Source organism: Papilio polytes, unplaced genomic scaffold (assembly GCF_000836215.1).
Source record: "Papilio polytes unplaced genomic scaffold, Ppol_1.0 DF822067.1, whole genome shotgun sequence".
Lineage (NCBI taxonomy): Eukaryota > Metazoa > Arthropoda > Insecta > Lepidoptera > Papilionidae > Papilio > Papilio polytes.
In genome coordinates, this window is record NW_013527137.1 from 454,988 (window position 1) to 472,390 (window position 17,403).

Below are 17,403 nucleotides of genomic sequence, written 5' to 3' on the forward strand. Positions count from 1 at the left end.
TTTTGTACATAGATTTTTTAAGTAAAAGCTACTATTTATGTAATTTTAAAGTTTTAAAACCTACCATAAAGTATTAGATCATGAAAGTACTTTCATATTTCGTGTAAAATATATGTACATAAGAGTAATTTAATATATTACATACAAAATGCATTATCTCATAATTTATTATTAACTGTTTTTTAAATAATTTAATAAAAACAAATTCATCTCACATGGTTGTTTATTTACTTAAAGGGTTGATTATTTTACGTAATGTTAAAGGTCCGTTCCACTTGCCTTTTATTAGTCTGTTCCAATACATATATGGTAGATAGGTTTTGGTCAAAAAACCGATGAGTTTGTGTTCATTGCTCTGAAAATAAAGAGAGCTCGTTCAAAATTGCATATAAAAATCTAGATATTTAACCTAGTAAATCTACTCTGAATATTTGGTACAATTTTCTAACTCCATGTAACGATTTCTTTAAAATTAAATTTTCCACAAAGACATGAAATAAAATTATTACTATATGCCGAAAATAAAGATGGCATTTATGTGTTTACAAGATTAATGAGTTCATTTGGAATTACGTTCATTAAAAAAAATAACAAAATACTATATTTTACTAACTTGATCGAAAGGGAACGTCTCGTAAGGTTTCTTGTCATAAACAGATTCAGCGAGTATGCCTCTGACATATGACGTCATCACAGGACACGCGCCGTAACCTTCGTATTTAACAACTGGAGGCTTACCCTCTATTGTTTTTAGTAAATTACGTGCAACTACGTAACTTTGACGAGCTAAAAAGGTTAAGACAAATTAATTCTTTACCTAATAACTACCACATAATTTTCTTTTTGTCTTAAAAAAATATTCATTGCACAAATAGACGAATTTTTAAAACTTAACTTCCATAGATCGGTTATTTAAACAGTCGCTTCTATATTTCTCATACTAAAACTACTCTGAGGTTCTCCGTTGTGCTATTGGGTACTTATCATATATATTTAATTGAAACTTACCAACAGCAGCAGCAGTTTTACTGTTAGGAGTATTGATACAGTCCCCTACACCGTAAATATTGGGGTACAACTTGTGCTGCAGGGTGTATTTATCGACATTCAAATAGCCTTCGTTGGCGATCAGTTGCGTGCACGCAGCCAGACAGGTGGGCGGAGACATGGGCGGAGTCACGTGTAAGAAGTTATATGGGAAGGTTATGCACTGCAAATAGTACAAGTAGGTATTTTAGGTATACCGTCCAAGGCCGTTTTAGCATTATCGGCGCTTTAACTGCAATTATCGTCGCTCCTTAACTGCAATATAAAACCGCCTGTCGCCCTGGGTGGTCGAGATGTGCCTTTTTTATCTCTCGTTTCGCGCTCTTGCTCACACACTTAGCTCAGACGGAACGTGACAATGAGTCATGGTTATTCCTGCGTACAGCCGGCGTTCATCGATTTATAAGACGTTATGACGTCAAAAGTCAGAGTTAGAAACAATACCTGTCCATTATCAGTGATGAAAGTAGCACCTCTCGGTGTTAGCTCCATTAAATCTATGCTGCGATTGACAGCTATATTTTTATATGCAGTTATTTTGTTGAGCGCCGTGGAGTACTTCTGTACTCCGAATAGTACATCACCGCCCGTTACAAATGTGATATTTGTCCTCTCTTTAAGTTTTTGCTGTTAAATAATTAATAATTATTTCGGATTCACCATCATCGTCGTCATCCCCCATCACGCTATTACAGATAGAAAGACGGATTACATCAAGATGGACATCATCATCATAAGTTGAGCAATGATGATTGAAAAATATATTCATCTTACGATGTAGAAGGGAAATATAATCTTTAAATTCAAACTTAGCCTTGTTTAAATAGACCTACGGTTCAAGTTCCCATATCCAGTGTCTTATTTAGCTTATTCTAGAGTAGTTCTTGATTTATACAAACGTTTCCACCTACCTGCCTCCAGTAATCATCAGCGAGGAACATAATCTTAAGCGCAGCGCCAGAACATTTGCCGACTTGTCTCGGGAAGGTAAATAACGCGTGGCCGCCCGTAAAGCCTTGCACGCAGCGCCACGTCTTCTCACAGTATTTGGCACTGTAAGTCGAGTTCACACAACTTGAGGGGTCGTCTAATGCTTTCACTAGACCTGGAATCTGAAATTATAAACCTTTTTTCAACTAATTTGATCGAATGGAACTATTATTTATAGCCGCAGCCATGTCATTGGAAATGCTAAATACGTCGAAGAGAAAATTGTAAATGACTTTAGATTAGCAAGCAAAAGGATATAAAATCGATATCCTTCGAACCTAAACAAATTTCATTTAAGATATACTGAGCGGAATACTTGCAAAATCAGGGGTACCTTATCATAGTCATTTTTTAAGCCGATCGCCAGTACCATAAATTCGTAATGGACCTTTTTGCCCCAACGCGTTTGCACCACGTTGTGACTCGGATCAAATTGTTCTGCGTGGTCTTTGAGCCAAATGACATCCTCGGGTAGTAACGTCTTCAGAGGTCTGTGGCTGTCGGAAAAGGGCTTTATACCAGCTCCGACAAGAGAAAACATTGGCTGGTAAAAATGAACCTGAGAAATTAACCCTACTTATATTGTAAATGCGACAGTTTTTTTATATAAGGGAGGGGGCAAACGAGCGTCGGGAACACAGAGGTGGTCAATGACGCCTATGGACATCCGCAACACCAGAGGAACAACAGATACCTTTGAGGAAATTGTATGCTTGCTTCTTGAAGGACCCTAAGTCGTGTTGGTTTGGAAATACAGCCGAGGACAGACTGTTCCACAACGCGGCTGTGCGGGGCAGAAAGTTCAGAGAAAAAAAAAAGTTTTTTTAGAAGGACGGGTGAACGGATCATGATGTGACATAAATGTAGAGTATAGTCAAGAATACATATGCTACTCACTTTTGTTTTATTTATTTCCACGTGGTCAAAGGCTAGTTTTTATACTGGTAACATTAATTTGTTTAATAGTAATGTTGTTCATCTCTGATCATTGAAAAGAAACGAGACAGCTACATATGTGTTAATACTAAAGAATCGGTAGTTGATTTCGCGGTTATTTTCTATTTTGAACGCATTGAATCTTTTTACCTCTGATGGCTCTAAAACAATAATGTCTTTGCCTCTCAAAATTCTTGCCAGTCTCCACGCTATGCTGCAGCCGCCGGCCCCGCCTCCAACTATTAACACTTTACAGCTAAACAATTAAAAAAAATTGAAACAACAAAGAAACCGAGAACAGGTGAAAAGCATTAAAAATTCTTCTGTATTCTTATACTTTTATCCTTAAAAAGCTGAAGTAAAAACATTAAAACGATTTTTTTTATGAATTGAATGACATTTTTAACTAACGGAAATTGGTGCATTATTAGTGCTTGCTTCCACTAATTATGGTAATCGCAACTTTGGTCGCAACTTTAGTGAAAATAAAATACTTCTATACCAAAGCGAATTGGGATAAGTCCTTACTTGTATTTTTGGTGGCTCATCGCCATCCCGTAGTACTGCCTACATACTGGTTTTAAAATATTTTTTTGTTTTCTCAATAAAAAGGCCATTTATAGATGTTTTATTTTTATATCATAATTTATTAATTTTCCTGAAATATTTACATTTTTGTTTGATACAAAATTTTGACTGAAAATTAACCAACTGGATTACGTTTTATTCATATTTATTTAATTCAGATTAAAAAAGTTATTCGTCAAGTTTACTTCGTTTTATGTTAAAAATAAAACAACAGTTTACTATAAAGATGAGTATATTTCATAGTTTCCGATTGTGTAATTTACAAAAATAGTCATTAATTACATTTTTACAAGGAAAATAAAAGCACTTCGCATTTTGAAATTATTAAAATTATGTCAACACAGTTATAAATATGTGTGCTTATAAATAACATCATTATATTATTTTATTTATAAGATAAGGTAAAACTATGTTAGAGTTAAAATACAATTTCATACATTTGTACCAAAAGCAATCGTTATTAAAAGTTAATTTATTAAAAAAAAAAACTTGTAAAAAATCATAGTAAACATAATTTGTCATGCATTATTGTTTTTTTGACATTTAGATGTTTTTATTAATTTTACATATGTTGGATTATTTGCAATTATAACAAAAAAAAACATCATATCCAATTAAATAAAAAATCCGTTTGTAAAAAATTTTAACTTCAAGTAATGTATTAAAAAATTGTAAATAGAGTTCTGTTTTTGTCGAGTTTTAGGTTCACATGTAATATATTTAATTTTCAACATGATTTAACTTTTTTTATAACATCAATAAAAACTAATTAACAAGTCAAAAATATATTCTTTTACATGTCAGTAAAAATAATCCGCGTTATCGCAAATGTACAAGAATTTTTTGACTAGACATATATCGATAACAAAAATATCTATATTTTTTACGTATTTAAAGTAAAAAAAATACATTAAAAATAATATTTATAATTTAGAAAAAATCTTGCTCAAGGATTTTTTAAAAAAACGATAGTTTTGCGAAAATATTTTGCGAAAAAATGTGCTTTTATGACTATATTAGTTACTTTACACTGTAATCGCTTACAATATATGTATATAATTTTTTTTTCATTTACTTCATTTAGCGAAAGGATTAATTATTTTCCTGATAAACTCGGGACCATTGTAGTTACCTTTTAGCATAAAATTCCAATAGAGGAAGGGGAAGAGATCTTTCTTCATATAATATGCTAGTATACTTTCCCGTGCCTGTTGGAGAATTACACCAATATTAAAAATACAAAAAAATGTATGTATGAATGTTTGTATCTCCAAAACGGTTTAATGGATATCTAAGAGAATCATAAACTCTAGGACACATAGACTATAAGTTTTTTTTTTTGTGAATGGAATCTATTTAAATTTATAAATAAACTATCTCATAGACTACTTACTAAGTTTTTTAATTCCGGGTTTAAATTCATAAATAAACTAGCTGTTGCTCGCGACGTTGTCCGCGTAAAATTAAAAAAATACTTAATTAATAACACAGCTTTTAAATGGTGAAAGATTTTTTGAAATCGGAACAATAGTTTTCGAGTTATTTCATTAAATACAAACCTTTCCCATTTATAATATTCGTATAGACATGGATAGATAAAAAAATAGTTCTATAAAAATATTCTATTATCATTAAAAATAATAAACCAATAGTTATAATTAAAGATTCTATTGATCATTTAAAACTCTATTTTAACCAGCGCGTCTAGACGGACAACAAATGTACAGTTACATACTTTGTATGTGGAGTTAAAATATTTGTTATTACCTGATTGATGGGCATAGTTTCTCTTGGTATCCCATCATATATGAACTCAGCGATAATACAAGTATTGTATGAAGTGACGAGCGGACACGCGCCGTATCCATTGTATTGCTCACTCGGCTTGTCTCTCTTCATCGTTTGTAATAAATTCTGCTCTAACACGTAGCTTTGTTTTGCTGTGAATATATAAATATGGCTTAATTTCCCTTACTACGAACTACTAGTAGTAGAGTACTACTACGAGGTTGTTACTAAAAAGAATATAAAAGTAATGATTCGATCACCATAAGGGTGTGCGGGCATTGTGATGCCTCCAGAGACATTGTTAAAGGGACCTTCTTGTTATCTATAAGAGGCAGAGAAATGCAAAATTTGTCATTACAAAAAACATTTATTCTGTAAGTAGTACACCGAGAACTTCCCCGATTGTACATACCAATAGCTGCGGCAGTTTTGCTGTTCGGAGTATTAGTGCAGTCTCCAATGCCGTACATGTTGGGATACTTGTCGTGCTGCAAGGTATACTTGTGGACAGTGAGGAATCCCGCCGCGTCCACTATCCCCGTGCTGTTGCGGAGGAACGCGGGCGTGCACATGGGCGGCGCCACGTGCAACATGTCGTATGCCATTGTCAACTCTTGGGGGTCGGACTAATCAAATTTCAAACAAAAACTATATAACTTAGATATACGCAGACAGGGACTAGGAAAAAGAGCGGCTTAAAAACATAAACGTTAAAAATGTCAACACTACAAATCTTTCTAATATCACTAACTAGCTTTCGCTCGCGACTCCGTCCGTGTGGAATTTAAAAGAAACAAAAGTGAGTAGCCTATGTGTTCTAACATCTATGCCGCATGGAATTCCATTCAGCCGTTTAGGCTACGAACTCTTAAAAACATCCATCCATCTAAACTTTCACATTTATAATATTAGTTTAGATGGATGGATGTTTGTTAGAGTTTGTAGCCTAAAGGGCTGAACGGACCACGGATGACATTTGGCATAGGTGTAGAGGATAGTTTGGAAGAACACATAGAGTACTTTTGTTTTTTTTTTAAGTCTACGGGGTCGTAGTCGCGAGCGCAAGCTAGTAATGAATACGTTTAATATTTTACACTAAGTAAATGCAAATCCGTCGTATAGTCTACGTGCATACCTGATCAGTATCCTTAGTACAGTAGAAGACCGCCTCCTTCTTGGTGTGGTCGAGTTGCTTTAGTACCGTCTTGTAGTTGACCTGAATGTTCTTCCTCTCCGCCACCTTCACCAGGACATCCGCGTACTTCTTGACGCCGAATATCACAGGCAGGAAAGTGTTGTACATTATCTTGGTTTTTGAACGCACGTTAGCCTTGAAAATATTACGAAGTTTTTACCGATCGCTAAAGCAGCTTTTTAGTGTAGTTTCTCATTAATATGAGAATTTAAAGAATTAAATTCTTATTAAAAAATAAGCATTCTTATTAAGAAACAAATAACAGGAGCACAGCGGTGGCCATAAACCCAAATAACATCGGATTGTTTTTGTAACACTAAGCATAGCAACAAAAATATTTTATCAAAGTTATGAATTATGCATCACGTGGTTATCGGTTACAAGGGTCCTCTGTGACTTGTTTAAAATGGTACATTTTTTTTTTATATAAGTTTCTAGACAGTGAAAACTCAGTTTCATAATACATTTTAGTGAACAATAGACTGGTCATGTTTTATAAATAAAAGTGATATGTATTGAACGATCTCTAAATATAAATTGCGTGGAGTGTGACTTGCAGAAACATAACGTATTATTTAACAAACACAAGATAACGTTTATAAAATACGATTTGTTTTTAAAATATATTCTACTCAGGTATGGAACGATATAAAAAAACAAAATAGAGATTTATGATATAAAAATTTTGTTTTATAAATAAAATATTCAAGTATAAAGAATGTTCAAGTATTATTGAGAAAGATTAAGATCCCACGGTTAAGATATCTTAAAACACGCGTACACTTTTGACTAAAGTATCGCACAACTATTCAATCTCGCTTAGATTACTATGGGCTTATGTGGAGGCTTGCACTTCATTTTTCGTTGTGTAACTAAACAGTTTAATTGGCTGCGAAACAATGGACAATCAGGAGATAGTTTAGTCAAAGGTGCACACAAGGATTTAATCTGAGAGGCAAGACTTAAGATTATTACGTAAATTTCCCTGTAAGGCGGTAGGTGATAGTGTACATAGATTATATGCATTATCACTATTATTTACATTTGTATTACAGAGAGGCTAAGTTAGTTCCATTATGTCGTGTAACCTTAATAATTAATGTATATCTAACAACATGATTTTACTACTAAACTCACTAACACAGATGTGTAGGCAGATTCACTTCCAATTCTTACATCTATATAGATTTCTTACCTTAGTAAAATACGAATCAGCGAGGTAAGCTATCTTCTGGGGCGCGCCGGGACACTTGAGGGGTGAATTGGGGTAGGTAAAGATGGCATTACCACCCTTAAAACGCTGCATATCTCGCCACGTTTTCTCGCAGTACGCCGCATCGAATATGGTCGATACGCCGCTGTTCTCGTCCTTTAGAGCCTCGCTTAGACCTGGCACCTACATGATTGGCTTTCAAATTAGAGGTGATACTTTACCCTATTTAATATCATGAGCCTCACCAGACAGTGGTAGTGCCCGCTTTAACATCTTAGCACTGCAGGGCCGGCACGCCCGGTGTAATACCACGACCACACAGAATACAGAAGTGAAGTGGAAGTAATTCCGTGTTTCGTCTGATGAGTGTGGTGCCGGAGGCCTAATTTAAGTCCCTTACTCCTTACCACTCTTTTCTCATAAGGAGAGAATGAGAAGGGAAAGTGGATTTGACAGTGGAAGAGATGCATAGGAAGGGGAAATATCCTCTTTATGTGCGTCTCCTCTTCCGTCGGATAAGGGTAGGCAACGCATCTGCAATTGCGGATGGCTATGGGCAGCGGTCGCTTCGCCATTATGGCGGATTCGGGTCGCCGCGTGCTCGTTTGCCACCTTATTTTTATTAAAAAAAGATGATAATCTAGGGAGCAGCTAATTTTAATTTTTTATTGAAGTTTGTATCTATTTTCTCTAGGAGTAACTAAATCCCCTGACACCTGGCGACGTCCATATTCAAAGTCATTATATGGTGTCCTCCATGTTTATTATGATAAATCGATATTATTAGTTTCACTTAGTAACTAATTAACGTCTCTAAGTATGACGCAATCACCTTATATCAGGAAGGGAGCCTTTAATAACTGATGTAGATTAGATTGCATTAAAATGTTCAAAATGGAACATACATTTTTTTCTTTTTAAATTTATTGATGTAGATTGCCATATGCAATTGCATATGAAATTGAATAATTGAAAATTATATATGAAATTATGAGTCAACTAGCTGTTGCTGCGATTTCGTCCATGAGTGTTTATAAAATAGTTTTTTAAAGTGAAAGAATTTTTGAAATCGGCCCAGTAGTTTTTGAGTTATTTCGATACATACAAAAATACAGATCAGTATAGGTTATTACAATCAATGAATTGAAAATGTGTTTATGTCAGTAATTATTATAAAATAATATTTTATTTTATACAATTTATATTTAACTACATGTCTTACCTTGCTATAGTCATTGTTCAAGCCGACAGCGATAACGATGTACTCGTAGTTGATGACGTCACCATTCGCGGTGGTGACGCGACAGTTCTCAGCGTCAATGGTCTGCGCGGAATCCTGTAGCCATTTAGCGCCAGCAGGCAGCACGCTCTCCTCAGATCTGCACGTGGCTGAGACTGGTTTCACACCAGCACCAACCAGAGTGAACAATGGTTGGTAGTAGTGTTTCTAGAAGAAAGGTTACAATTACAGTTTTCTACTTATGCAATCACGGACTTTTATTTCCTACCCTATTAGTAAAATATCATTTGACACTGATGATGCAATAAGGTCAATAACTTATCATAGCAAATAAATGGTAACTTTTAGCTCTTCAATGACAGCTCTATGATAACCATTCTAAAGTGGGAACCTAATTTAATTCTTTAACTATTCCGAGTCTATTGTATGTACCTTTTTAAACTCTGTGGTAAGTTTTATAACTAACATAATTGGATAAACATGATTATTTATTAATCAATCAAATATTTAACCATAAACAAGTACAAATCCATTTATACAAAAGATAAGTCCTGATATAAAAATTCAGCTCACGAAATTACATAATTTATCAAATCTATTTAAGAATTCTGATAAGAATTACAATTAATTGAATAATGTATTTGTTAATAGCCAGTAGCTGCAGACATGTTTTAAATTAAAAAAACAGTTCTAAAAACTCTACTAAGAAAGAGGTTTCTTAGTAGAGTGTGTGAAGTGTATGTGAGGATGTACACTTTACACACACACACATAAGTAACAATTACCAAGTGACCTTCACAAACAACTAGACCAGTGATTCTCAACCACTGTGCCGCGGCACTTTTGTGTGCCGCCAAATTTCAAGTGAGGTACCAAATCTTACTAATCTTACTAATATCATAAATGCGAAAGTTTAAATGGATGGATAGATGGATGGATGGATGTTTGTTAGCGTTTGTAGCCTAAACGGCTGAATGGATCTCCATGAAATTTGTCACAGGTTTAGAGCATAGTCTGGAAGAACACATAGGCTACTTTTTATCCCTGGAATAGTTACGGTTGCCGTGGGATTCATTAATTTAGTTTTTTAATGTTTACTCGATCATTCTGCAACGGTTCAACATATCTTATTGAAATTTGGCACAGATATAAAACAAAGTCTGGAGTACACATGGGATAAGCTTCATCCCCGAGGATGTCCGGTTCCTGAGGGATATGTAGCTTTTGTAATTTTTATAGTTTGTATGTTTTCTAATACCACGCGTACGAAGTCGCGGGCAACAGCTCGTTTTGTATATTTTTGTCATAAACTATTGCAGTGTGTAGTAGTAGTAAGTAAATAATTTTTATCTTTTTCTTTGTGTGCCGCCAAATGATGAAATCGTTAAATATGTGCCGCAACAAAAAAAAGGTTGAGAATCACTGAACTAGACAATCAATCAACACTTTTATGCACCTCTGTCCATCTTTTTATTTAGTTTGCACTTATAGTTACACAATATTGTTATAGTCTTAACTACACAAACTTTTTCTTATTGATAAGTGTTTTAATATACTTTTATAACAAAGTAATAGTAATTTTAACTTTTTTTTATTGAAAAGGGCTGATATTCTAAAAAACAATTTTCTGTGTAGGCCACAAAATTTTAAAGTATGTTTAATGGCGATAGACGCAATGCCATTAGAATTAAAAGAATAAAAATAAAAAACTCTTTACTGGACATAATTCATTGGGTCACTGTCCCCTGAACTAATTTGAACAACTGTTTTTTAGAAGGCAAGACCTTATCTTACCCTTACAAATGATCATATTTAATTAAGAGTAGGTTGCTAAATTACAAAGAAAATTAAAGTAAAACTATCAGTTAAACCAAAAATATGCATATAAAAAGTTTAAGACATATATACTCACAGAACTAGGTTCCAAAACAATGACGGAATCTTTTTTGAGTCTTTTGGTGAATTTAGCGGCTATAGTGCAGCCTCCTGATCCCCCGCCGACCACTAGCAGTTTGCATCTACAAAGAATCAAGATGAATATAAAATTAAAGAAATGAAGCTGGTCATATCACACACATAAAATATTAAAATTGGTGAAAGATACTCACGAATAATTTTTATTAAGAGAAGCTGATAACGACAAACTCCTTATAGATGTTGAGATTATTTTTGTGTTTTGTAGTCGCAATATAATATTATTCATCTTTCTAGTTTATCAAACATTAAATTAACATTAGAAGTATAATCGCCCGCTGTCGCAGAAGCCCAAACGCTGAATGATTGCGTTACTTTACTTGCGTAACAAAATAGGTGTGTTGCCTACGAAGAGCGATAATTTAATATGATAATAACAAATATAACGACGATAAGCCACAGATGTTTTGTTGATATTTTTCTGTCAATTGGTGTCAGTGTCACTGTCTTTTTGACATTGACAATCAATCATAGAATAGATTTTAGTAGAAGGTTTTTAACGATACATTAAGACTAATTTTTGCGCTAATGCAAAAGTGTTGCCTTAAAAAGTCGATGACGCCAAAATGCATATCTGTTTTTGAAAATTCTCGAGTAATTTGAGTATTTGGAGAGATATTTTCATAGATTTGGAATAAGTAATCATTATCTACTCTGTGCGTTGATGTAAAATGAAAATATAAACAGAAAAAATGGCGGATGAAGACGAAATTGACATTCTTGGAGATTTCTCATTTAATTCATGTTTGGCCCAAAATAATCAAGGAATGTAAGTTATTGTAATGTATTTTATACATGATAGCATGTTAAAACATGTCCCTTAAAAGACAGTTATGAGATAATATCGTTTTTTATATTGTGTCAAAGCTTTGTTATCGTTTTGAAAATTGAACGCATTAGGTAATCTACAATAGAAAGATACTACTGCTTTCAATGTTTTCAATGTACTGCTTAAAAGATAAGTTTCGGTAACATTTAAAGTTAAATTAAAAAGAAAATATTTGTCGTAGCCCTTCCTGTTCAGATAGGGAAGACACAGTACATCCTCAATGGCTGCTTGATTCTACTGCAACAAATTGGTATGATAGCCAAATTAAAAACAATAATAGGTAAGTTGCATTGTAATTTTTATGTTGTGATCTACAGCAATGCTTTTTTATTGCCTGTATACTAATTACTCTTTACACACAATTATTATCTCAAGACTTGTAATTCCTTGTTTTATTTATGTATCTATTTTATACCAATTATTTTTCTTTCTAGGCCGAAAGATGGACCATTACGGAAGTTGTCAGGGAATAATTCAAGAAAATTACAACTTGTAGAATCTGAAACTTTATGGAGTCAAGAAGAAAGAGACATTCTTAACAAAGAAATGGTAAATACTAGTACTAACACATAGTCATTATCCTAATTTACTTTAAAAGTATTTAAATTGATTGTGTATAATGCATTTTTTTCTTCAAGGAAAAACATGGCCAAAACAGTCATAGAATAGCAGAATCGCTTAAAACAAAAACTATAGCTGAAATACAAGCATTGATTGAAGTCGAACATGGTGTTAACTTGGAGACCCAAGCAATTGGAGTATTCAAACATGAGGAATATGACAATATACCTGTTGTTGTACAAGAAGAAGTTATTATGGGTGATATAATAACAATTCAAGACACCATAAATATGGTATCAACAGCACTTCCGACAATACCATGTACAAAGAAAGCACCCAAAAAGAAGAATTATCTCAAATCACCAAAAAGCTTATTAAAACCTAATATTCTAGATTTAAAAGAACCGGGACTTGTAGCGATCAGTCCTTCAGAAATATTCTATGATGATGACCTTAATGTTGGTTCAACAGAATCTATTGGTACTGAAATTGATGCAGGTGATGCTGTGTTAAGAAATTTAGCAAAGCAACATAAGGAAAAAATAAAGGGAGGAAAGAAAATAGGTAACCATAGGAGAAAAGTCTCAAGGAATTATGATAAAAGTAAAAACAAAGATGTTTTGAAATCACCACAAGGCCGACAGAGGATAGACTCAGGTGTGTCTGAAGATGCTAAGAGTCCTAAAATGCAGATTATCTTAGGTTCGGGACAAGCTTTGCCGCTATCAGAAGGAGAACAGGTTGTAAGTATTAGGATACTAGGTTTTGCCAGCGACTCCACGTCTGTTCTATGTCTGTGCTAAATTTCATTGATATCTGTTTAGGCTACAAACTCTAACAAACATATAAGTATGATTTAAAAATACAGATTTATTGATAATTGCCTTCTTTTGTGAAATCTGTTAAAAACTGAAATTTGTGGATTCCCATTGTTGGACATATGTGTAAAAATACTCCAATGTCTGCTTACTCACAAAAAATAAGCATATTTTTTGTAATTTTTATGTAAAATTTGAAAATTTATTTAGAATGACTTTTTACAGATTAAAATAGAGAAGAAGAAAGACTCGGAGCCAGAGAGTGACATAGAGATAGATATAGACAGTGATAAAGAAGTTGACACCCAACATACAAAGAATTCAACAGAATTATGTGAAAACAGATTAAAACCAATGACAGATGAAACACCAGTAGCAGTACCATTACGAAAATTTGAACCAATGCCTAAAAGAAGAAAGAAAATTAATTTGGTCAGTAAATAAGAAATATAAATAAATTCTCTACAGTAGAAACTATTATGGATTTGCTTGACTTCATTGTTTCTAGTGTAAAAGTACATTTTTTTTATTAAAAATGTCATCCCAAAGGAATTTTTTTTTTAGTACTTTTATCCATTTGTTGTTAAGTGATTTTGGCCAGTGTTCTTACGAGTGTGTACTATTCAGGATGGTGGAGGAGGATGTACAATAATGCACACAGCTGCGGGGGACCTTTACGAGGTGTCTCGGGAGCCGCGCCGAGAGCGACCACCCCGAAACATCCCCGTACAACTTATACGGTGTCTCGTTTACAATGATGACAAACCGGTCAGTTAAGTTATTGTAATTTAATACTTGATTTGAATCTGTATTGAAACTATTAGTGTTAAAAAGAGACAAGTTCATGCTTCAAATTGTTTATATTTTATTATTAGCTTTAGCCCACGACTCCCTCTGTGTGGCATTTAAAAAATACTTAGTAAGCCAATATAGCCATACAGATCTGATAAGCAGTTTTAAAGATACGTAATAACAAAAAACCATAAACCAAATTTTCTTTTTATAATATTATTATGTTTATGTATGTAAACTGTCAGGCGCCGTGCTCGGTGTCGCTGAACGTGTCTGCGCTGATCGCGATGGACGCGCACGCGCACACGTCGCGCGGCGAGGTGATGGGGCTGCTGGGGGGCGTGGCCAGCGCGGCGCCGCCCACCGCGCCCCGCGCCCCGCCCCACCTGCTGCTGGCCGCCTACTGCCGCGCCGCCGCCGCCAACGCGCGCACGCACTGCGACATGGATCCTGGTAATCTATACTAATATTATACAAAGGAAAAATTTGTATTTTTTATTTTTGTTTCTATTAAAATAAGTAAAAATCTGCTGGGTCGATTTTAAAAAATTCTTTCACCTTTAGAAAGATAATTTATTTGTGAGTAAGATATAGCATGTTTTTCATTATTTTTTAATTTTACGCGGACTTAGTCGCAAGCATCATTTAGTCTATACTAAAAATAAAGCGTAAACATTTAAATGTAGCATAAAATATCAGCGAAGAAAATTTATTACTCTGTCATTCGTTAGGCTATTTCTTTTCACGTTATTAAACTTGAAGGTGGGGCAATTTAAAAATATATTTGATGCGTTAGAATCAATTACGTCATTTTTTTATGTTGTTTCTGTTTTGTGTATAGTGTCGCAGTCTATGGCGGCGGAGGCGCTGCGTGCGCGCGGGCTGGAGGTGTGCGGCTGGCACCACTCGCACCCCGCCTTCCCCGCTGCGCCCTCCGCCCAGGACCTGCGCTCGCAGCACGCCCTGCAGGTCGCCCTCGAGCGCGCCCCGCCCCCGCACACGCCCCGCACGCCCTTCCTCGCCCTCATCACCTCGCAGCACTGGCCGCCGGGGCGCGACGCCTCGCAGTACACGTTAGTAATATTACCACTAATTTTTGCCTTCGATTTCGTCCGAATCCGAATTAAAAAAAAAAACAAAAGTAAATGGACTATTTATTCTTCCAGATTATGTTCTACATGTCAAACTTCATTGAGATCCGTTCAGCAGTTTAATAGCATAATATTAAATATTATTAAGGCGGAAATACACGTGCCAATGATATGGAATAGCAGCTTGCATATCTGTTACTTGAAGAGTATACACAAGCTTTTTTGCTGCAACGGAAATCATTAGGAATAATTTAAAAAGCCCCTTTCATCTGAAACATTCATTTCATTTCATCTGAAAGTGGCTTTTTAAATTATTTCTAGTGCATTTATTGTGTAAATGCAGTATATTTCCGGCTATTCATCTGCAAACATTTCTAATGTTCCTTCAGATAATAGATAAAAAATGAAACTAATTAAATCTCGACTGTTTTTAGTAAAAGCAAAATCCTTAGCTTCAAAAATTACGCCATCTTAATTTTATAGCTGTTTTTTCCAGATGTTTCCGTGTAGAAGAGAGCGAGGGCGGTGCGGAGAGTGCGGGGTACGCGCTGCGCGTGCGCGTGGCGGCGGACGTGTGCGCGGGGGGCGTGGCGCGCCTGCTGCGGGAGCTCGCCGCGCTGCGCCGCACGCAGGGGGACACGCAGGGGGACGCGCTCGCGGTGGACATGGCGCGGGATGTCTGCCCCATCGCTGGCATCACCTACCTAGATAAGGTAGAAATATGAATGAGGCCTCATTTAAGTCCCTTTCTCTTGCTCTTTTCTTATAAGGAGAGGATGGGAAGGGGAAGTGGATTTGACGGTGATGCATAGGAAGGGGAAATATCCTCTTTATGTGCGTCTCCTCCTCCGTCGAATAAGGGTAGACGATGCATCTGCAATTGCGGATGTCTATGGGCAGCGGTCGCTTGCCATTTTATTGGATTCATTCAGGATTATATTATAAAAAAAGTGTATTTTTATATATGTTAAACTTCAACTTTAATTGAGAAATATTTATTTTGTTTAACTATATAAGTAAACACAACAGCTAATTTAATCACACAATTACATAGGATAATAGAGAACAAGTTTCCCCAAATCCATAAATTAGCCAACAGTCACGTAATCAGAAACAACTTATTACTTACTAATAAATGTGAAAGTTTGGATGGATGGTAGTTTGTTACTTATATGGCCTTGAGAGCAATAATGACAACAGATCCGGAGTAAATTTGTCTCATATGTAGAACATAACCTGGGAAACATATAGCCTTACTTATTAGTTTTTTAAATTCCTAACGGACGGAGTCGCGAGTAAAAGCTAGTATAAAACATTACTATATTCAAAAGTAAATACTGTTTGTGACATTTTTAGTTTTTTGTCATTATTTATTGTTTTTAATATTGTTTGTTGCAGTTAATATCGAGCGTGTCTCGTCACCTGCGCTCCGCGGGCTACGCCGACGACGACCCGGTGAGGACGCGCCTGTTGCAAGGAATTAGAGAAGTCTTCTCATGAGAACATCTCAAATTAACTGCCTGACTGTGATCATATTTATTGCAATAATTACCTTTTGTAAATATTTTTAAGTTTGGTGCAAATTGTAAAAAAAAACCATAGATAGATATTTGCGATATTTCCATAACCTTTGTCATTGTACATTTTCAAGTATTGCACAAAAGTGTGCCTTATATTTTGAGTTATGACAGTATTTTTAAGCTTTAAAATAAATGTTTATTGCCAATGTTTTGCTATTTTATTCACTGGTCTCTCTCTATCGCCCAAACTGAGCAACTTTGGATAGAAGTAAGTTCGGTCAATTCGTCATATTTTTAACCAAGGAATCTGTGGTAGTCTCTCCGGACATCCCTGTATATATTTTAAATGTCTGTTGCTGCGATACAAGTAAATTATTTTTGCCGCTAAGCGCTAGTGAGGAAATAAATAAAAAATCAAATATGGCACAGTTCCAGTTTATTTTTTTTTTCATCAAATGTTACATGTGCTAGATAAAAAAATAATACAGTCCGATTAGTGAAACTCTTTTACAATAAGACTGCGAACGTATCGAAAGTCGTACGACTTGACAAATAATGAAAAACACTATGACTTAATATAACTGAAGAAGACTGATGTTATTTTCTTGTAAAATTTAATTTTATGTATATCGTACGACTTTCAATTCGTCAGCCGTCCAATGGTCACGTAGCGCCATCTCTGAGTGTACTTCTAAATATAATTACAAATCGATTATTTTTTGTCGACATTACAACTGGTGTTGTAAAACATTTTAACAAGCTATAATTTCGACATAATTTACCTCCGGAACGTTTAACGATATACTCGCGACGCTACTGTG

The 17,403-nt window shown here is 35.0% G+C and overlaps 2 protein-coding genes across 2 annotated transcripts; one reads left to right on the forward strand and one right to left on the reverse strand.

The window, feature by feature from the left end:
• Window positions 1–208: 208 nt before the first annotated feature.
• LOC106107436 lies at window positions 209–11,387 on the reverse strand. The gene is made up of 14 exons (XM_013288286.1): window positions 11,106–11,387; window positions 10,910–11,015; window positions 8,980–9,204; window positions 7,740–7,940; window positions 6,485–6,679; window positions 5,762–5,975; window positions 5,342–5,501; window positions 3,124–3,229; window positions 2,372–2,596; window positions 1,959–2,159; window positions 1,492–1,674; window positions 1,009–1,210; window positions 614–786; window positions 209–355 (listed from the first exon to the last, which is right to left on the reverse strand). The coding sequence occupies exons 1-14, from the start codon at window positions 11,198–11,200 to the stop codon at window positions 224–226; spliced, it is 2,418 nt and encodes an 805-aa protein (XP_013143740.1). The 5' UTR covers window positions 11,201–11,387; the 3' UTR covers window positions 209–223.
• A 264-nt stretch (window positions 11,388–11,651) lies between these two features.
• On the forward strand, window positions 11,652–16,778 carry LOC106107455 (histone H2A deubiquitinase MYSM1-like). Its single transcript, XM_013288310.1, has 10 exons — window positions 11,652–11,740; window positions 11,982–12,080; window positions 12,235–12,349; window positions 12,439–13,104; window positions 13,405–13,611; window positions 13,807–13,947; window positions 14,217–14,424; window positions 14,813–15,044; window positions 15,559–15,775; window positions 16,461–16,778. Exons 1-10 carry the CDS (start codon window positions 11,664–11,666, stop codon window positions 16,560–16,562), a joined length of 2,064 nt encoding a protein of 687 aa, XP_013143764.1. The 5' UTR covers window positions 11,652–11,663; the 3' UTR covers window positions 16,563–16,778.
• Window positions 16,779–17,403: the final 625 nt, after the last annotated feature.